A 22,399-nucleotide genomic window follows, 5' to 3' on the forward strand; every position below is an offset into this window, starting at 1 on the left:
TCCATTCTGTTTCTCATAGAATAAACTTTCCTACTTTCCTCTCTAAGTCGAGTACTGGAGTCTGTTTTGCCCAGAACTGTAATTGTCAGTGAGCCCTCCCTGCCCTTTTCTTAATCCACAACAATCTTGCTTATCTTTTTCCTCCCATTGTGCTGGGGCCTCTGCCATCCTAACAAGGGTGGGGGTGAATGGGGGCACTGAGCAAGAGACTGTCGTGGTGCTGCTGTGCTAGCTGGGCCAAACCACAACACTGTGGCACCAACAAGACCCCGTTCCCCTTCCCCAACCACACTCACCTTCCTGCCTGAGGAGCTGGGGGCAGGAAGGCTGCCCCCTGAGCCTTGAGCTCTAGGGGTTCTTCTGCCCCCCTTCCCCACCACAACTCTGGACTACTGGGCTTCTTGAGGGGGCAGTCCCCAAAAAACAAGTGATGCCTCTAGCTCTCTTTGTTATGTTTAGGTGGGGAGCAGGGCTGGGCACAGGGGATGTTGCAGAGGTTATCATCACCTGCAGAGAGGATGAGTCAGGGCAGCAGCCAAGTGCATGGGCCCAATCTTGGTGCTCTCGTGTGCAAGCAAGAAGCTATTTGCAACAAGGCATCACTCTCCCTGGGGGGAGACTTTGCACTTCAGCCCCCCCGGAGCAGTTTCCCCCTGAAACTGGGGGAAGCCAGAAACGCAGCTGTACAAGAGATAGGACAGGATGGGGCTGGGTTCCTCTCTCTGCCTGCCCCAGCCCTACCAGGGGGAGCTCCCAGCCCCACAGCAGCTTCTGGGAAATGGGTGCCCTCCACCCCACTTTTCCCGGGAGGTCCTAGAGGAAGGGGCAACTCAGGTGCTTGCAGAGGCTCAGGGGCAGCACTTTGGGTTGTGCTGTGGACTGGGGGCGGACAGCGAGATAGCAGGAGCTTCTCCTGCAGGGGAAGTCGATGATGGGCTGGCGCTGCGGGCTGCTGCTAGCCATGGCGGTGGACTACAGAGAGAGAGGGGACACTGGTCGGGCAAGGAGATCCACGGTCCCGCGACTCCTGGCCGCCCTCGCCTCCTGCCCACCACTCCCTGCGCTCACTCCCATCCCCGTCCCATACCTCCGCTCCCACTACCCTCCCACTGGCATAGACCTGACTCCCCGAAGCCCCCCATATCCCCCCGAGCTCCTTCCCGCCACGAATCCCTCCCTCCCTACCTCTACCACCACCAAGTCTTTGCGCCAACTCAGCTCTGACTCTGCGCTTCCCACCACCAAGCCGGACCGCGTCCCCATCACCTCACTGGCTGCGACGCCAGCCGCCGCCGCCAATCGCAACGTTCCGCGCCAAATGCCACCGCCCGAAGGAGCAGCCAATCGGCGAGGGCACGCGGGGGCCGCCGGGAAGTGTAGTCTGCCGGGGCGGTGCCGGGACCTTCCCGTGCTCCCAGAACTGCTTCCCCCCCCCGCCAGCCGCTCGCCGTGCCCCCATGTCTCACCTCCCCCGTGCTCCCAGTACCAGCCACACCCCGACCCCATTCCCCACAGCCATCACCACCCCCCAAAATGAGCGGAGGGATCCATAGGAGAAGCACTGAGCCTCTCCACAATCTCAGCCCCCGCCTTTCCTCAGACACCAAGAGTCGTGGATCTTTATAACTTTTATCTAAATGTAATTTCAAGCTCCTCCGGTTTTATTCTGTTCCCTCTTCAAATGGCCCCTTGTGCCCCAGGAGGGGCTGCCAGCACAGGGGGAGAACCTTTTTGGTCTAATCTCTTTTAAACCAAATGGCAGCACCGGGGTGTGTGTGTGCGGCAGGGGGGGGAGGGGGAGGGGGGGAAGAAGGAACTTATCCTCTAGAGAATCGGCCCCCCACCCAAGCCCCCCTCACCCTTTGTTTTGCAAATAAACAACACCAAGCCAAAAAACCCAAACAAACCCCAAAGGGGTTAGAGAGGAGGGTTCAGCCTACCTGCAGCCAGCCCAAGCTTTCTACAACACAAAACCAATCAGTAACTACAGTTAATGTCCAAATCACCCCCTCCCCACCTTGCACTGAGAGTAAATACAGAGAATGCAGCCCAGCCACAACCATCAGACAGGGAAGGTTGTAAGACAAAATGGCAGCTTCCCCTAGGGGAAGGGGCTGGAGGCTCAGGGCCCTCCCCACACGCCTCCTCCCCCCCTAATGTCACCCCTAGTTTCCTCCATGGATAGTCAGTGTCTTCCTGGGAAAAAGCTAGAGTTCGGTCATTCAGTGTTAAAAGCCTCCTTATCCCAGCATGGCAAAAACCCAGTGACTGAGGGGGGGTTTTGAGTACGATGCTGCTGGGGTGCAGAAGGGATGTGCCCCTATGGGAGGAGGGGTCATTCCCTCAGCCCCATTAGGGTCCCTCAAGATGGTCCCCAGCTCACTCCTCTCCCCTCCAGTGGCTCCCGTGCAAAAAAAACAATGGGCTGTTCTGGGATAACAAAGCTCCCAGGGGTCCCGGCTCCTCTGCTGTGGTGCTGGCACAGCCGGTGAGCACACAGCAGCATGTCCATCTCCTGCCCTACCCCAGCTCCTCTCTGGGCCCTCACTCTGCCCCAGCCCCAAGGAATGGGGCATCGAGCTGCTGACAGGCCCAACCTCTGCCCCAAAGTCCTGGTGGCTGGGTCCCAGCCCAACCCAGGATCTGCGACAAGGGAGGAGGAAATGTCCCGTCCAGGTTTGCCAACGAGGTCACTGAGTCCCGGGGGAGATGCATAGATGAAGGTGGGCTGGAGGAGAGAGCTGGGCTGGCAGTGTCGGCCCGTCCTGGCACAGCTGGGGAAACCAGAGCCGCCGGGAGGTTCTCATGCAGGATCCTGGGGAGCAGGGAGGTGGTGGGGGTGCGCCTGAGGAAGGGGAAGGAGGTCCATCTCTGCTCAGCAACAATCCACCTTTGCAGCCCACTTTCACCTGGGGATGGGAGGCAGAGGGGGGGCCCCACGTGTAGCTGCGAGACAAGAAAGCCCATTGAGAGTGGTGGCTGGCATGGCATGCCTCATGCCACAGGCACCAGCACCAGCTCAGAGGAGAACAGAGCAGGATCTACCATGGCTGCTTTCCCTTCTCCATGCCAGCTGCCCCCCCCCCCCCTTCTTCCCTCTTCATAGAGATCTGGAGCCTGGGATTTATGACTTGGAACCAGCCACTGCAGCATGCCATGGAGAGCTCAGGGCTTTTCAAATCCACATTAAACATTCATTTGGCTCTAAAAATAAATGAGCATCCCATTCTCCCTGGAGTCTCCTCCGGGAGCCGCAGAACTGACATGCAGCAGCAGCTCTCTGTGCTGTGCCATGGCCCCACCAATGGGCTCTCTGCCCCCTCAAGCTCCTGCCCCATGCCAGTGTCAGCCATGGGGCCAGCTGCTGGGGTCATTTGGTAGCCAAACTGGAGCAGCATGCTGTGCCTAATGAAAAGATACAAGCTGAATTCATAAGCTTCAGGCTAGCACAGACCAGCCTGACTGATATCTCCAAGAACAACTGGGGAGTTACAGTGGGCTGCGAGACAGACATGTCCAAGGTAACACTGCTGCTAGAAACCAGAGGTTTCTGCCAGCTCTGCTGAGCTGGAAATTCAGCAACAGATGACTGACAGTTCATCACTTTATTCTATAAAAGCCAAGTCCCATTGCTGTGGGGTAGGGGGTTCCTACATACTCTTCCTTAGAGTGTGTCTGGAAATTCCTCCCTTGAGCAGGGACACCCTTCGAGGGTACCCTCTGGAGCTGAGAGAAAGAGAATCACCCACTGTCATTAATATGGGTGAGGAACATCATTCTCCATGAAATAAGGGATCATTAAGCTAGCTTTGAACTGTTAATTCAATTAATAAGTAGTAGCTACAGTATTGTGTAGTAAACGTTCCTATAACCCATTGCCTCCTTAAACAGAAAATCTATATTTTTATCCTGATTGAGGCTGTATATAAAATACATTCCCAATTCCAATCGTATAATTATGGTGTAAAAGTGAAGTTCTGGTTTGCTTTACTTCCGAAGTTTGCCACAATTACCCTGCAGGTGGGGAACACACTCAGTACTGAAGGCCCTTAACTGGGCAGGAACAAGCCCTGTGGTGTTTCTCCACATGGTCTCAGCAGATAAAAGAGGGGACAGGTCAGAGGAGACGTCCTCACAGCCCAAATCCTCAGGGGTCCTACCCTGCAAGAACAGCTTGGGGCGTGTGCAGGCCCCAGGGCAACACTGCTGCACAGACATGGGCAAGACGTAGAATGACAGAATCATTTTGTTTGGAAAATACCTTTAAGATCATCAAGTCCAACCCCTGACCTCACGCTGCCACCACTGTGTTCCTCAGCACCTCACCGAGTCCAGGGCTTGGGGTGGCTCACCAGCCCCAGCATGATCCACCCTGAGCAGGACACACAGGACAGTGGACAGCCACAGGAAGGGAGACAGGCCACCTCCTCCTCCTTCTCCTCCTCCTCCTCTCTTACCTCTGTTAGTTTTGCTGGGGTAGATTCTCTGGAAGCATTTATATTCTTCTGGGGCTGGGAAGTCTTCAACAGGATGAAAGGAGTATTTGGATTCAAAGTCATCTGCAGAGGAGGAGGAAAACGGGCCAGTCAGGAGGTGGCTCTGGATGAGCTGAAGGGCTTGGCCCCACAGCAGGGCTCCCCCCAGTTTCAGCTCCAGTCCCCTGCAGCCCCACGTACCCAGGAATGCTCTGACAGTGGATATGGGGTCGCGGTGCCCATTGTGCACGGGTGGCGGCGGCAGCCCGGCTGGCATCCTTGTGGGTGGCAGCGGCGGCTTCCCCCGGCTTGGGAGCTCGGCCGAGCCATGCAGTCTGTAGGGGGGCGGGGGTGGGGGGGCATCACGCCCCCTGTTTCGCAGCATCAGCAGAAGGGGCAGTGGGGCTGCAAAGGGAGAGCGGGGTCAGTGCCAGTTCAGCCCCCTATGGCCTGTCAAGGTGCAGCGGCCCTAGGGCAAACCCTCCCTGCAGCAGCGGGGCCAAGGACACACTCTGAGGCATCATTCCAGGCTGGGTGCCGAGACAGACCCTCCAGCAGACAGTCCAAGGATGCTCCTACACTCACCCACAGATTTCCTGCTCACTCCTGACATCTGCATTCCTCTCATCAGCTGCAGTGGAGGGGACCTGCCAGCCCACTCCCCCACAGCTCACCACCCACCCCACCATCCCACAGCCAGCCCCGGGGTCACCCTCTGTATGAGAGGGGATCTGAGAAGCAGCTACAAGCCCGCAGACACGAGGGTTTGAGGACAGCACCTCAAGATGCTGCCTGCCAGGACTGGGAAACCACATCTGTGCTGCCACTAAGGTGGTGACAAGCCCATGGCCCCTCCAACCCACCTCTCACTCCTGCCCAGCCTCCCACAGTGGCAGTTCATGCCTCTCATTAGGCTAATTACACACAGAACTAAAGAGAGCAAATCCCCAGCCTTAAGTCAAAGGAGGAATTCTGGCAGGGCTGGAAGGACAGAGTGGCTTGGCAGGGGCCCAGGTGGGAGCTGCAGTCTGGACACGGAGCCCAGGAGCACAGGGGAGGGGGCACTGGGTGAAGCCGTTGCTGCTCCTGGCAGCAGGGACACACTCACACCTAGATGTGTGCATGGCAGTGACAGTGAGAGCTTTTCACCGAGTGACCCTTTCAAAAGGTACTCAACACCAAAACCCCTGCACCAGTGGCAACAGAGCCTTTAGCACCAGCTGCGCTCTGAACCACGCAGTGCTGAAAACAGCCCAGACAGGGGCAGGACAGTTTCTGAGGGCTGAGGGAAAGGTTTCTCCCTGCTCTGCCACAGCTTTTTGTCACCATCCCAGTGACATTTCAGGTTAGGGGAGCAGTTGCAACGTACATGGCTCTGGTTCCATCATGTTCTCACCTCCCTGTCCCCAGGACACACCAAGCTTACAGGCAGGAGCTGCCCAGCCACAACCCACCACCAACATCAGGCCTGAAAGGAGCTGGATAACCAGAGGGCAGGACCAGGGATGGATATGGAAGGTGACAGCCCAGCTACCTCCCCTGGCTCAATCTCTACGCCAACTGCCATGTGCAGAAGCCTTGGTGTTGACTTCCCCTGGCATCTCCTTGCCAGTCCCTATAGGCGGACAGCCACATCCTGACCCACCACAGCACAAAGGAGCTGGGCCCAGCAGAGGAAGTGGTTCTTACCTGCTCCCCGGTTGGGAGGGTCTCGGGCAGGTGGAGGGGGACGACTGCTCTGGAGAGACGGGGAGGCTGAAGTGGGCGGTGGCGGAGCCAGACCCCGCATCTTCCTGTGCAAGGAGTTGTGTCTCTGTGGCAGCTCCGGGGCAGACTCATTGATGGGGCTGGAAGGGCCATTGGGGACACCAGGGGGCTGTCGATAAGGGGGCAGTGGAGGGGTGAGAGATTGACCTTGAGCCCCTGACCCTGTTCGCAGATTGACTGGGGAGAGAGGGGGTTTGATGAGTGGTGGGGCAGGGGATCCGTCCCTGCTGCTACCGAGCAGCCGCTGTCCGGGGGGTAGAGACTTCTCCCGGTTGTAGGAGGAGCCCTTGGGGCCGGGGGGGGGGGGGGGCGGCAGGGGGTGCTGTGACACGGCGGCCCGGCGGTGGTGGCAGCAGGGCAGATGAGCTGTGCTTCATGCCCATGCTGCCAGCGGCATTGGGCCGGGACAGATCAGGCAGTGATGGCCTCTGCGTGCGCGGCAGCTCCGGCGGGGAGCCGTGGCTGCTGTTTGCATCATCTTGAGGTCGGTTGTTGCTGGTCAGCACTGGGGGCCTTGGAGTGGCTGCCCTGGAGCCAGGGACTTGCAGGGTTTGCTTACAGGAGCTGTCTGCAGGGAAGGAAAAGCAAGAGAGTGAGTGGCCAGGCAGGGTGCAGAGCTGTGTCCCCAAGCCTGCACAGGGCAGCCTGCCTGCTTGGCTGAGGGCAGCCAGACTGAGGGGAACGCTGTCTGGCATGGGCAGGGAGCTGGCACCGTGCTCAGCCACACATAGCTCCTCTCTCACCGCTGCTATTCGCTCTCTGGCTTGCTGGAAGGCAGGTTGCCACAGAAAACAGCACAGAGAAATGTTCAGCGAGACACGTGACTCCCAGGCCCTCTGAGGAGGTTTGTGTGGCGAGACAGTGTGGCAGGGAGAAAAGGCAAGCTTCTCTCACTGAAGGTGTTGGTTTGGGGTCTCTGCCTCTAACTAGCTGAAATCCTCAGGCAAACATGGCAAGATCCTCAACTCCCTCCTGCTCAAGGACCTCCCCGGGGAACCCGCAGGTGAAATATGGTCAGATGGCCATTACCAGAGTTGTCCTTGGCTCCCATGGGCCTGAGCTTGGGCACACCACCCTGGAAGAGGCTGCCCTTCAGCTGGATCGCAGCCGAGCTCGAGCCATAACTGCCCCCATCACTGCCCTTGGGCTCTGGAAGGAGAGAGGTTAAGCCTGGTGTTATCAGCTCCTCCAACGAGCAGCTGCCAGAAAACAGATGGGTGAGAGCCCAAGAGCTGTTCTGAAGTGCACAGCAGCACCCAGCATGGGGATGAGAGCCTCCCGGGGTGGGGGGGACACACAGACTGGGCTCATACTCACTCTCGAGGATGGGGGCGCTCCGGTCATTGACCTGTGTCACTTTCTTTAGCTTGGTCCCTTTACAGATGTCCTGCAGGAGGGCCCCGCGGCCTCGCTGCTCCTCTCGGCTCAGTTTAGGCAGCTCTGTATTCACCTGCAGACGAGAAGCAGCTCAGCAGTTTGCCTGTGCACACGAAGACCCTGGTCCACAGAGCCCCACTCTCCGCTTCCTGCTCCTCCCACACAGAGCACCCAAGCACCCCCAGCCCTGCCAGCAGACAGCCTTCTCCAGGGGCTCCCTTCCAGACGGAGCGATGCGGCTGCCCCAGGAGGTAACACTGCTATTCTATAGAGTGAGGTTGAGACCTTGATCCTGCAACCCACATCCCAGCTCAGTTACAGCCATGTGCAAGATCCCCTGCCCTCCCCTCCCAAGCTGTCGTGGAATTTCTGTTCTGACACTAACGCAAAGAAAAGCCACATGTCACCCCTTCCATGTGCTCTGCTGCAAGGGAAACTGAAGCACAGTCCATGGAGCGCTTGAGGCTCTTGGAGGCTGGACATGAGAAGGTCCAGAGAAAACACAGGGGCCTCTGGCAAGTAGCACCATGTGGAGACAGGCCACCTCCCCACCCTATAATCAACCAGGTCACCAGAGTCCTACCTGACTGAATGTAGGAGGCAGTGGAGGAGGGATCGGCATCCTGGCCCAGCTCCTGGTGGCTCTGGCTGCTCAGTGCTGGGGACAAGCCTGGTCACTCATGCCTGCAGGAAAGGAGGAAGTGGCTAGGGACTGAGGAGAAAGCCAGTGAAGTGGCCACACAGAAACATGGCCCCAGGCTAGTAAACTAGTGCCCTGTGCCTGGAGCTCTCCACGAAGTGCAGAAGTTGGGGCTGTTCTCTCCTAGCTAGCTCAAAGGGCCTCCTGGTTCTTACAGAATGGTAGGAGTTGGAAGGGACCTTTAGGGATCATCTAGTCCACTCCCCTCTGTTGAAGCAAGTCCACCTAGATCAGGGAGCACAGGAACACGTCCAGGTGGGTTTGGAAACCTCCCAAGAAGGAGACTTCACACCCTCCCTGGGCAGCCTGTGTCAGGGCTCCTTCACCTCAACAGTAAAGAAGTTTTTCCTTATGTTTAAGTGGAACTTTTTGTGTTCCAGCTTATGTCCATTACTCCTTGTTCTGTCACTGGAGACAACAGAAAAAAGTGCAGTCCCATCCTCTTGACATTCACCTTTTAAATACTTTTAAGTGTTAATGAGACATCCCCCTCAACCTTCTGTTCTCCAGGCTAAACAACCCCAATTCCCGCAGCCTTTCCTCATCAGAGAGATGCTCCAGTCCCCTGATCATCCTGGTGGTCCTGCGCTGGACTCTCTCTAGAAGTTCCCTGTCCCTCTTGAGCTGGGGAGCCCAGAACCAGATGTTCTCCCAACACACCAGAGCAGCAGGTCATAGCTGTGGAAGCCAGCACAACCCCTCACCCCAAACCAGAGCTCCCAAGCCAGGGCAGAGCCTGCAGCTGAAACCCAGGACATTTTTCACACGACCACCTTGCTCAGCAGAGAAAACCCAGCCAAGCTCATCCCATGCCACCAAGCCAGCTCCTTTATCTACAGCTGGAGGCTCCTCATGTGGAAGTGTGACAAAGGCACAGGCAGCATGGTCAGCCCCAGCATGCAGCCCAGCGGGTCCCTCCAGTCACCAGCACCATTAAATCTGCCAGACAGATCACCGAGCAGAGGACACAGCACAGGGCTGTCCTGGGGCACCTACAAGCAGAGACGCACCTGTCCCCGAACAGCCCCGACACATAAAGCAGATTTTCCCAACCATTCAGATCCTACATCAACAATCTCCCAACACTCTGAAGGCTGCCTGAGCCTCACTCCATTTCTACAACCCCAAAGCTCCCTTGAAGCTATCCCAGCAGGCAACAAAACATGCTTTCCCAACATCAGTCTGGTTACGCTTCATTTCATCACAAGCCCACAATGAATTCATCCCACCCCATGGCTTACCCAAAAAGGCTCCCAGTGCTTTGCACGAGCCCAGCAGCTCCGGTCAGCATCCCAGAGCGAGCACAGAGGAAGTGGGGACAGGAAGAGGAGTCTGAATCACCAGGAGGTCACAGGACAGGTCCCTGGCAAGCTCATGCCTCTGAGCAGCTCTGAGCAGTGTGCAGGTAGGGCCATCCCGGCAGCACCGGCTCAGGGAATAGGAATGTGGTGACTGGAGGCCTCACTCGCCACACCGGGAGTTTCGGGTACTCGAGGCTGACTGAGAGGCAGAGGATAAATGTCCCTCTCTGGGCCACGGATGTCTTTCCCCCAGGAAAACTCATTCCTTAACTATTAAAGGGTATTACAATACCAATGTGAGGTAAGAACAAGAGAGTTGCACAGTTGAAGCTTCCAACTCCCAATCCCTGACCTCCAGGGCACACAACCAGAGAGGCCAGAGATACATCCACCACGACAGTGAAAGTCTCTTTACAACCCAGGTACTGAAATCCAGCTGCCCACGATCTTTGAAATGTTTTTTACCAGGTACTAAAATCCAGACTCACCCTTTACTAGATAAGCTACAATTTAACCAATGACATGGTACATGGAGGCCAGGCTAAGACTAGGTTGGTCCTCACGTGGCAGACATTGCCACTCTCTGTCACAGCAGAGGTGTGAGAACAGGAAAAATGGATGAGCAGCATTGCTGTGATGCCAGTGGCTCCTCTGCCCTCCAGCAAACCACCATCTCTCTGTACATCAGGAGAATAAAGAAGCAAACTGCCTTTTAATTAAAAGTAGCTCTTCTACTAAGTCAGAAACTCCTCAGCTACGGGCAGCCTCATTGGGAAGACATCCTTCCCTCCATCTTCTGGCATTTTATAAGTCACTTGAGATCTCCAGCTCTCTGGTGGCACCTGACACACATCTGTGGAGCTGGGGAACCTGTCATGACTCAGCAGGTTCTCATCTGTCATGATGGGTCAGCCACCTCACTCCTGCTTTCCCCCCACACATGCAGTGCTACCTTGATCTGGACCAAGCTGGAGGCCTCAAACAGAAAAGCCAACATCCAGTGTTTTCTCCTTCCAAGCCAGGACACTGTCATGGTTTGACATGGAGCCATTTCTGGTAACGGGGAAGGGGCTGTAAAGATGGCTCCTGTAAGAAGTTGCTCGAAACTCTCTCTAGCTCTGAGCCAGACCCACTGTTGGGGCTGAGCCAATTAGATGCCTCCACGATCACTTTTTAAGAAGAAGAAGCCAGAAGAGGAGAGTCCTTCCTGATCCTTGTTCTGTCCTTCCTTCTTTTCCGGATGGTGGTGGTGCAAGGAGTTGAGAGAGAAGCAACCATGCAGACCCCAAGGTCAGTGAGGAAAGAGAGGAGGAGGTGTGCTAGAGCAGAGACTCCCCTGCATCCTGTGGAGGACTGGTGAAGCTGAGAGTTGTTTGCATTTTGTTAAAGATCCCCCATCAGGGGCAGTGACTATGGCCAGAGGAGGCCGTGTCCCATGTGAGGGATCCTGTATTAGCAGAAGCTGTAGCTGCTGGGAACAACCCACACCAGAGGAGTTAATTAAGGACTGTGTCCTGTGAGAGGGACCCCGTGTTGGAGCAGGGGAGTCATCCTCTGAGAAGAGAGAAGCGGCAGAGCCCATCTGTGAGAGACTGACCACATCCCCCATTCCCTGCCCCCTTGAGCCATTGAGGGGGGAAGAGGTAGAGATATTGGGAGCAGTGAGCTGGGCTCAGGAAGAAAGGAGGGATGGAGGAGGGAGATCTTAAAGTGCTGGTTGTAATTTTCTCATCATTCTGCTCTCTTTTTGCTTTTTATTCTGTTCTGTTTCTTGTAGGCAGTAGAATAAACTTTCCTCTCTAAATCGAGTACTGGAGTCTGTTTTGCCCGGAACTGTAATTGGCAGTGAGCCCTCCCTGCCCTTGTCTTAATCCACATCCTTGGTTATCTTTTTCCTCCCATTTCGTGGGGCCTCCGCCATCCTAAGGAGGGTGGGGGTGGATGTGGGGCACCGAACAAGAGATTGTTGTGGTGCTTCATTGCTGGCTGGGCAAAACCATGACAGACGCCCCGGACTGGAACAAAGCCTGTCAAAGCCATTTGGTTGGTACCTTTCCCACCAAAGATCAGAGGTGGCTCATAATGTGCTCATCTGGGACCTGCTGGCACTGCGAGGACATGTTTCAACAGGAGCACTTTTCCACCATGCTCCTTCTCAGCCAAGATGGCAAGATGGTTCCAGGCCTGGCTGGCATGAGCTGCTGCTGCCAGGGCAGAGCATGATGTCGAGGGCATGGTGTGATGGCACCTTGGTGTGACTGGCAGGAGGGGACAAGCTGGAGTGCCCTGGCCTTGTTTGAACACCAACAACTGGAGGTAATTAGCAGAGATACAGCTAAGTAACGTGCCAGGTAACAAGACTCGTGCCTGGATCTCATGTCACAGGCCTGAGCCAGCACAGGAGCAGTGCCAGCGCTGTGGGCTGTCATCTCTGCTCCTGACCCATAGGAACAGAAACATCCCTATCACCTCCCCCTTATACTCTCAGCCAGTTGTTTTTTCATAGGGTGATGCTTCCCACCTAGCTCTGCATCTCGATGGCATTTGGGGTCACAAAAGCCCCTTCAGACAGTCCCGTGATGGGGACACACTGCCTTATCACATGCAGATGGACAGACAGGGCCTGGTCAGCTGCCAGAAGACAAGTCAGCAACACGTCTGCAAATGGACACATGCTGCTCAGGTCTCCCCCTTTGCCCTGCTGCCCTCCACGTAAGCCCTGTGTCAGCCAAGGAAAATCCCACAGCAAAAATGACTCCCCTAAGCACAGTCATGGAGGAGAGGGCTATTTCTACAAAGAAAACCATGAGTCATTATCTCCCCATATCTAACATGCCCTTAAAACTAGTGCTGCACTGAAATCCACATTCAGATAAAGGCTCTGACCTAGAAGAGTCAGAATAGTTTAAGCTAAAGCAGCTTGAAGATAAACTGGAGCTGAATTCCCAAGAAATAGGTCATTTCATTTCAGCACATAGTGTAGGTACAAATATGACTTGGACCAGCCAGCTTGAATAAAGATGGTAGGGACAAGTTAATGCAGCTGGCAAGCTACTTCCAGTTATCAGAAACAGCTGCTGTGAGTTAATCAATTGGGCCCTGGGTGATCACATGGGCAGAAGCAGCATATAAGGAAGTAGCTAGCAAAGGAAGGGTGGCTTTGAGTCAACTCTGTTGGTTGTATTATGTTGCTTGTGTATGTCTCTGCATGTGCATTACCTAGCTTCTCTACATCTTTGAATGAATATTTCTTGCACTGCTACAACATTTGGTGACCCCGACATAATCAACCAAATTTGTTGGGTTAAGACCTCTCGGCAGAAAATTGCCTGGATTCCTGTCTGAAAAGGCAAGTGAGCCAACTAAACCGGTATAATGGAAAAGGTGATAAACAAAGAAGAAAACCCTATTAACACTCTCCAGTGTATCCTTGCTGAGAAAGGATTCAACTATGAAAGAGAGATTTTTGTTAAGATTTGTAAGATGGGGACAGGATGTAGGTTTCTTCGCCTCCCCACAGGAAGTATATGAAGTGTGACATTGGGAAAATCTAGGAGACATGTTGAATTATGCTATTGGCCTGTGTAAACTGGTATTATCCCTTCTACAACAGCTACAAGCTGAGTGGGCTATGGCTGCTACTGTGAATGCGGAAAATGCTATGCTGTCTGCGTTTCCAGTAGACACTAAGAGGTTCTTTGGAGGTGGTGACTTTATAGTGCCATAGAAGAGGTTCTTTGGAGGTGATAATGTCATAGTACCCTTGGCTCCACCTCCTGAGGAGGAAAGTGTGGATGTGAGCCCACCCTCCCCCCAGAACCCCCTAGGTCACTGTCCCAGGAGCTGAATGTACGCATTGTTTCTCCTCCCCTCCCACCCACCCTTCACCATCCTGCTGCCATGCCTGAAGGAGTACCTGCCAGAGAATGAAAATTACGCTTTGCCCATGATACTACAGATCTGCCATTGCCCCTGAACTCATCAACCCCTGAGTGTATTCTTCTTCCATCATCACCCCCAACATCTAGTGAAAGGGGAAGATCAACAAAGACAATTGTTACAGGAAGAATTAATAAGGAACGGAGAAAATCCGAAACGGACTTTGACCAACTTGGAGGAACTGATAGAAAAGCCAAAAGCAACAGCTAATCAACTGTTGAAACGGCTTAATGAGTTAACTAAACCAGAGATTAAAGTTTCACCCCCACAGGTGCTCAGAGACCCCCGGCCAGATGACTATGATCTGGCTAAGAAATGGAGAGGCCTCATATGCAATGCGGGAATTGAAGGAGAATTCATTCCGCAAGCCTTTCCAGTAATAGTAGCACATAATAATCGTGCAAAACGACAATGGGCACCTTTGGATTGGAAGTTGGTAAGGGAAGGCCAGAAAGCTGTGATGCAATATGGCTTGACCAACCCATACCTTCAAACCTTATTAGATCATATTTTCGACAGTGGATTAATGACCTCATTTGACTGCCGGAAGCTAGCAGAAACTTTCCTGAAGCCCACTCAGGTATTACTATGGGAGTCTGAATGGGAAAAAAGAGTCGATGTGGCAACAGTAGAAAATATGGACTTACAGCAGGGAGATCTGCGATGAGTCATCACAGCTGATATGATGTTAGGAAAAGGACCATTTGCTGATCCTCAGGTACAAGCCCGATTGCATGAATCCATTTTACAACACAGACACTGGCTCATCAAGCGTTTAAGATCGTCCCTGACATGGGGGTGCCAGTTCCCTCATACACAACCATTATAGAGAAGCCCAATGAACCTTTTATGACCTTTTTAGACTGTCTAAGAGCAGCTCTGGATCGTATACCAAATATGTTGGCCGAAGTAAAAGCAGAAATGGGATTACACTTGGCAGTTGCTAACACTAACCATGATTGCAAAAAGATCCTGCAGGCTCTCCTGTGGATGACAACTTTGGTCAACATGATAGAAGCCTGCTCTCGAGTAGGATCATTGGCACATCTAGCTGAAGCTATGGCAACGGCATTGCAACCATTAGTTCGACAGGACAAAGGAAATTGGAGGCCAAAATGCTTCAATTGTGGAAAAATGAGACGTGAAAAAACAATGTTGATCCAGACCATTGGTACAGACAAACAGCTCAATCAGACCATCAGGGTCCAAGGGCAGATTTCATGGCAATTGTCACAAATGTGGCAAATTTGGACATAGAGCCACTGAGTGCCACTCTCAAGTACCCAGACATGTAACGCTGTAGTGGGTCTGGGATGGTAGTGGTTTTCCACAGCAGCTCTTGCAGTGCTGTGCTTACTGTTGATATCAATATTATGACTAGTGCTCGCACAGCATCAGGGCTGTCCCTCCAGCATTCCTTCCCCCACCTTCACCAATAGCTGTGGGTGAGCACAATCTTGGGAGGGAACAGCTGACTCAGGCTGACCAAGGAGATATTCCATACCATATGATGTCAACTCAGTAATATAAACTGGGGGAAGAGGAGCAGGAAGGGAAGGCAAGATTCATTTCTGGCCTTCCAAAAGCAACCGCTACGCATACCTAAGCCCTGCTTCTCGGGAGGTGGCCGGACATCGCTGCTGATGGGAAGTAGAGAGTAACAGCTTTATCTGCTTTTGCTTTGCTTCCCGCACGCACGGCTTTGCTGTTTCTTTATTAAACTGCTTTTATCTCAACCCATGGGACTCCCATCTTATTTTCTCCCCTTCCCTGGCTTGCTGAGGAGGTGGGGGATAGAGCGGTGTGGTGGGCACCTGGCATCCAGCCAGGGTCAAACTACCACAAATGCCTAAGGGAAATAGATTAAGGAGTGCAAAAAGGGTGAGCGCAATGACACAAAAACACTCTTCATCTCCAGCAGCTGCCTGGATGGCCTCAGATCAGTCACTGCAGGAAGCACAGGAGTGGATGTGGAAACTAGTAGAGGTAACCATCCACAATATGGATATAACAGTTATCTCATCCAGTGCTAATGAACCCCTTAGCTATGGTTTAAGTGCTCTGCTTTTAGGATGGTCATCGGCCTCTCGACAGGGTATTTTCGTGCTCCCTGGTGTTATTGATGCAGATTATCAAGGAAACATTGGAATAATGGTTAAACTTTGGCAGCCACCAGTTTATATACCTAAAGGAACTAAAATAGCTCAATTAGTTCCTTTCAGGGCTAAAGTTACATTTACAGGTGGTCATGAGCATCAAGATGGTGGTTTTGGATCCACAGGAGTACCTGAGGTAAGACTTGCTATGCCATTTTCACAGGCAAAGCCCACTCAGACGGTTGTATTCCAACATCCAAATGGTGAACAAATGTTTGGGTACAATATGTTACTGGATACGGGAGCAGATGTAACTGTTGTTCCGTTATCCTACTGGCTGAAAAGCTGGCCTTTAAAGAATTTAGACATCCCTGTTGTCGGAGTAGGAGGCACACAGATGACAAAAATTAGCAGAGACCTGATTTCAGTATGGATACAGGATGAAGAAAATAGGTGTGTACAATTAGACCCAGTTTGGCTTTTAGGTAGAGATGCCTTAAGCCAAACGGGCTTTCATTCATCAAATGAAAATTTTTAGTGGCGGCCATTGATGGGCGACCAATCCTGAAGTTAACCTGGCTGACAGATAAACCAGTTTGGATTGGTTAACGACTGCTAAGCAAAGAAAAGCTTGCCCAGATTCATGAGTTAGTAAATGAACAATTAGAAAAAAAAGGTCATATTAAGCCATTCACTAGTCCATATAATACACCAATATTTACTGTCCCTAAAAAAATCAGGGAAATGGAGGCTGTTACATGATTTAAGATCTGTTAATGCAGTGATGCAGGACATGGGTACTTTACAGCCAGGATTACCCTCTCCTGCAATGATTCCAAAAGAATGACCCCTATTGGTGACTGACCTAAAGGACTGTTTTTTCACAATTCCTCTACATGAGGATGACAGTGAGAAGTTTGCTTTTACAGTACCATCTATTAACAAACAAGAGCTGGCAAAACGGTATCAATGGACAGTTTTACCTCAGGGAATGAAGAACTTGCCAACTATTTGTCAAACAAATGTTGCCTGGGCGCTGGCACCTCTGCGCAAAAAATACCCTCGTGTCTTATTTTACCATTATATGGATGATATCTTGATTGCAGGAAAAGACCTGGACCAGCATCGCATTCTACAAGAAGTGAAGCGACAGTTGAGCATCTCCGGGTTGGTGATCGCGCCAGAGAAGGTACAAATGCACGCCTCTTGGAAATATTTAGGTAATATTATCACCGATGCGCGCATTTATCCTCAGAAGGTGGCAATTAAAACAGATATTGCTAATTTAACAGACGTTCAAAAGCTAATAGGTGATATCCAATGGGTACGAACCATATGTGGTATCACGAATGAGGATCTTGCACCACTAATGCCTTTGTTAAAAGGCTCAGTAGAGGCTGACAGTGCACGAAAACTGTCCCAGCAGCAAATACAAGCAATAGAAAAAATAGGAAACAAAATAGTCAATAACTACAGTCACCGATATGATCCTGACTTGTCAATTAACATTGCTGTGATAAGTCAAAACCAGCATGTCTTGATGCAGGCAGTCTTGATGCAATGGGATTCAGTAGCGAAAGACCCATTGAGGATCCTGGAGTGGATATTTTTGCCATATAATTTGCAAAAAACAATCACCATGAGACTAGAGGCAATTGCGAAAATAATAGTTAAGGCCAGAAAACTTCTGCTGGATTGAGGCAGACGTCATTTTTGTTCCTCTCACAGATTAATTCTTGAACTGGGCACTGCAACAGTCAGATGAATTACAGTGGGCCTTATTGTCATATCCGGGGACTATAAATAATCATTATCCATCCCATAAATTGTTTTCTGTTAAATTTCAAATGGAAGACCGGCCGTTGAGATCAACAGTACCCATTAAAGGCCTAACTGTTTTTACCAACGCAAGTAAAATCCAAGCCAAAGCAGGAGTGGTTTGGTGGGAGAATGGAAAATGGCAAAACCTAACTGTTCACTCCCCAGGCAGCTCAGTTCAACTGCACTGGCACTCCCTCTGGCACTGGCAGAGAGGGAGGAGCAGTGTGTGTCACCTTGGGGGTAATACCTTCAGCAAGAGCAGAACGCCCAACTGTGGCCAAGTGACACTCAGCGTGGTGACTTCCCTGTCAGGGTCTAAAGCTTTGCAGCCTCTCATGTCTGCATTTAGACCTGCTTTTAGTGGCAAAAACTCCCAGAGAGCCAGTTCCCTGGGAAAAGTGGCACCAGTCAGCAGTGCTGCCCTTTGTGCCATGCTCACGTCTCACTGCCAGGCACCACATGCTCCAGATGGTACCAGCTTGGCAATGCCATGGCCAACAGGCCCCAATTGTTTCCAGTAAGATGAAGCCAAACCCTCCCTCGTCCCCCACAGCACAAAGAAGGGTCTGTTCTCTCCCAGCCCCAAAGCAGCCTCTGCCTTTTGCATTCCTGCACTGCAGCAAGCAGGAGAGCCGCTGTACCACCACCACCACAGGAGAGGATGTCACGCCTGGGGGGGCCTCAGCCAAAACAGTGGTGCCAAAATCCCTTGAGGACATGACAGACATGGTAAGCTGAGACAGGCAGGAAGGAAGGCAGGCAGTGAGGTGAGAAAAGCAGAGGATGTGTTCAACAGGTAGCTCTGCCCTGTTGGAGCCGGATGGATTCACACCTCATCTGCAAACCCTGCTGACTCCTTTGGTGCTGGAGACAGCAGCAGGGCAGATCAGTCTCTGTGGCAGCTCAGTACAGTGACACTCCATATCAGAGATCAGGCCAGGCCAGAGCAACCCAGGCGGACACTTGCCCAGAGCCAAGTCTGCCAAAGGTGAACCAAGGCCTAATTGGGACAGCAGCACCTGGCCCAGAGCCCCCACTCAGCCCAGACCACATTCACCAAAATGACTTCTCATGTCAAACCTCTGCCTCCACCTGGCTCAAGGATGCTGCTGCACCAGCCCCTTGCTGCTGCCTTCCCACTGGACAAGGTGAGGACAGTGTTCCCCAGACCACTAGAGTGGGGAAATGTACAGCAGATCAGTTCAATGTCCCATATCTGCCTGTCAGTTGAGGATTGGGAGGCAGTTGGCATCTCCTCCCTCTGCATTCCACTCCACAGGCCCCGGAAAGACTGCTCAAATCCAAGTAGGTGCAGGAGGAACATAGCCTGGGCCTCTGCTCATCACAGAGGGGTAGCTGGATTAGGGACTTGAGGTAAACCCCCCTGTGGGAAAAAAGAACTGGTAATTGGCAAAAAATGTAAACAGACCTTCAGAGTTTGAGACTGATTGTGGGCCAATGAGGTAATATTACAGAATGCCCTGTTGCGAGTGTGAAAAGCAGCAGCATGAGAGTGGAAAACAGGCAAAGTCTGAAGATCAGCAGGATGTAAAAGCAAAACTGAGATGATGTAATTCTGTACAATAATCTGGGGGCTTTCATACAGCAGGGCAGCACTTGCTCATGGCAATGCTCCCCCTTCAGCAATGCTGAGTGGGTTTGGTGTGTTTCAGGGTGTCACTCAGATCCCAGTTGGCCCGAGACCAGCAAGTGGTGCCCTGTGAGAGGTGAAGCAGGCAGCGGTGTGCTCGTGTGCCAAGGAGGAACAATGTCCAGACCAAAACTTTTTTTTTTGGGAAGAGTATAGAAACATTGCCAGGGCATGCAGAGGTGCAACTAAGAAGGCTAGAGCCCTTCTAGAATTAAATTTAGCCAGGGATGTTAAGGACAGTAATAAGGCATTTTTCAAGTACATCACCAGCAGAAGGATGGCGAGGGGGAGTGTGGGCCCACTGCTAAACACTGAGGGTGCCCTGGTGTCTGAGGATGCAGAGAAGGCTGAAGTACTGAATGCCTTCTTTGCTTCAGTCTTTATGGCCAAGGCTGGCCCTAGGGAAGCCCAGTCCAGCAAGGATAACAGGATGGCCAGGATAGCAGAGGACTTGCCCTGGGTGGAAGAGGAAGAGGTTAAAGACTTGTTGGCCAAGCTTAAGGCTCTTAAGTCAATGGGTCCTGATGGGATGCATCCTAGAGTGCTGAGGGAGCTGGCTGATGTGATTGCTAAGCCTCTCTCCAGCATTTTTGAACAATCATGAAGGACAAGTGAGGTGCCTGAGGACTGGAGAAAGGCCAATGTCACTCCAGTCTTCAAAAAGGGCAGAAAAGACAGCCCAGGAAACTACAGGCCGGTCAGCATCATCTCCATCCCTGGAAAGGTGAGGGAACAACTCATCCTGAATGTTATCACTGAACATATGAAGGAAAAGATGATTGCCAGGGGGAGTCAACATGGCTTCACCAAGGGGAAATCCTGTTTGACCTACCTGATATCCTTCTATGAGTGCATAATCAGCTGGCTAGAGCAGCGGATGTCATCTACCTTGACTTCAGCAAGGTTTTTGACACTGTCTCCTATGTGACCTGATCTAGGTGAACCTGCTTCTGCAGGGGGGTTGGACTAGATGATCTCTAGAGGTCCCTTCCAACCCCTATCATTCTATGATTCAATGGGAGCAGAGCCTGAGGAGGGACAGCTCGATATCCAGACACAGAAGCTCAGGGGCACAGCCCACCTGCTGGGCTCATCCCCCTTCGGCACAGGTACCCCACAGCATGAACCCATCTGCAGCCCTCCTAAGGGCATCAAGGTGCATGGGAAGTCCTGAGAACAGAGAGTCAGGGTGGGCAAGAGCTTCTCATTGGGACCAGATAGGCACTCAAGGACAGACACAAGCTGCATCAATTCTGCTGAGTCTTTGTGGGGGGAAAGGCTGCAACTGCTCATACCACAACACTGCTACTCTCCCTCTGTCCCAAAGGAAAAGCAGAAAACAATCAGCTACTTGTTTTGTTTGCCTACAGACAGGGCTCTGATGGGTCCAGAGCGTAAACCTGCGGGAGGAACTGTGTTCTCAAGGCCGGGATGATGCCTGGGCAGTGCAGGGCAGGGGCTGTCATGGGGGAAGAGGGCCGGCGGAGGGAGCACAGAGCCACCACATTTACCTGGAGCAGAAGGGAGAGTCCAGCCTCTGCAGTAGAACACGCAGCATTTCACTGCATGGCCATATGCTGCTCCACGTCCGGGTATTTCATAGACAGAGGCTGCTCAGGTCAGTTTGACAATGTCAAGGTCCAGAGGAGTGCTCAGGCTGCAACGCTGCTTAGAGATCCTGGGCCTGGCCTTACCTTGGGACTATCACCCCCTCCAGGACAGCACAACTGGTCACTCAAACCTCCCGCAGTAGCTGCCCAGACACAGAGCCCACTCTGCTCCCCGGGGGAGGGGTTGAGGAAAAAGCACCTTCCTATGAGATGGGGAGAAACAGAAGCAGGGGAAGTTCTCCTAGAATCCCCGCGGACCCCTCCCGCCGTCAACAGCTTCCTCTGCCAACTCCCCCCCAGCACAGACATTCCTCCGGGAAACTCCTCCACAGCGTCCCTGCGGGAACGGTCACTGCGGCCATCGCAGGGCCCAGCGCACCTACGGCCACGCCAGTCCCCCTACAATCCCTAACGCGTCCACAGCCAGCCCAATCCTCCCTGCATCCCAACAGGGCTATAGAATCATGGAATCGTTTTGGTTGGAAAAGCCCTTTAAACTCATAGAGTCCACCCCCGCCCTCACAATGCCCAGCCCACCACTAACCCATGGCCCTCAGCTCCACGGCTTTGCAATAGCTCCAGGGATGGAGATTCCCCCACCTCCCTGGGCAGCCTAGGACAGGGGCTGACAGCCCCCTCGGTGAAAACCTTTCTTCTTCCGCAGCTCTCCCCGACCCCCCGCTCCCCGCGCACCCCATGGCCGCTCCTGGACTCCTCAGGGGCCCCACACAGCCCCCACCATACCTCACACGCCCATCCCGAACCACCGTCTCCCACAAGGAAACCCCGCGGGCCGCAACCCCGTCCCCCTCAGCCCCCATGCCGGTGCCCCGCGCTCACCCGCTACCTCTTCCCGCCACACCCGGAAACGCGGCCACAAGACACCGTCCGGCCTCCAGCCGCCGACAAGCAAAATGGCGGCGGCCACCTCACCATGCGCCTGCGCCATGCCTCGCACCGAATGTAGGCTGGGCCGCGGCGCCATGCTGGGAAGGTCGCGAGGCCGTAGAGGCTCTGTGGCTGCCATCTTGGAAAGGTCACTCAAGCGGAGCGAGCACCTGGCTTCGCGGGCGCCCAGAGGAGCGAGAGGAGAACGCGGCAACGCCGGAAAATGATTTCTCACTCACCGAGCCGCCGCTGTAGGCCGGAGATGCCGCGGACGAGCACAGCTACTACTGCCAGGTCCGCCCACCCGTCAGCTACGTTGAGAAGGGCGGACGGAACCCCGGCCGCGGCCATGTTGGGAAGGTCAGGTGACGCCCTGTGAGCTGCCATATTGGAAAGGTCGCCCGCCGCCACCTTGAGAAGGTCGAGATCTCCTCCTTCCTCCTGGGAACCGGGGGGGGGACCGGCTGTGACCGCCGGTGCCCCCGGCGTGACACCTACAATGTCATTCCCTAGCATTACAGCAGGAGCCGAGCGCCGGGACAGCCTTTTACTGGGGCTTCCTCCCCTCCCCGCGCTTTGGGTCGTTTTTTTTGGTTGTTTTGGGTTTTTTGTTTGATTGGGTTTTTTCCTTTTTTCCTCATTTGTCTTAAAAAATAAATTCCGGACGGCGGTTCGGTACAAAACATACAAGTCTGGGGGATGTTGGGCAAGGGGAAGACGTACAAAAATAGTGTGGAGGGGCGAGGGGTAGATGGGTCCCCCAGGATGGAGTCC

At 53.3% G+C, this 22,399-nt stretch overlaps 1 protein-coding gene across 1 annotated transcript; it reads right to left on the reverse strand.

The window, feature by feature from the left end:
• Window positions 1-1,613: 1,613 nt before the first annotated feature.
• On the reverse strand, window positions 1,614-21,658 carry LOC104559480 (WAS/WASL-interacting protein family member 2-like). Its single transcript, XM_062016760.1, is given in 11 exon segments — window positions 1,614-2,946; window positions 4,458-4,559; window positions 4,677-4,880; window positions 6,165-6,552; window positions 6,554-6,810; window positions 7,272-7,391; window positions 7,560-7,692; window positions 8,203-8,303; window positions 20,639-20,737; window positions 20,822-20,940; window positions 21,578-21,658. Coding segments are annotated over 8 exon segments (1,284 nt in total). The 5' UTR covers window positions 8,242-8,303; window positions 20,639-20,737; window positions 20,822-20,940; window positions 21,578-21,658; the 3' UTR covers window positions 1,614-2,905.
• Window positions 21,659-22,399: the final 741 nt, after the last annotated feature.

This window comes from Colius striatus, chromosome W (assembly GCF_028858725.1).
Source record: "Colius striatus isolate bColStr4 chromosome W, bColStr4.1.hap1, whole genome shotgun sequence".
Taxonomy (NCBI): Eukaryota; Metazoa; Chordata; class Aves; order Coliiformes; family Coliidae; genus Colius; species Colius striatus.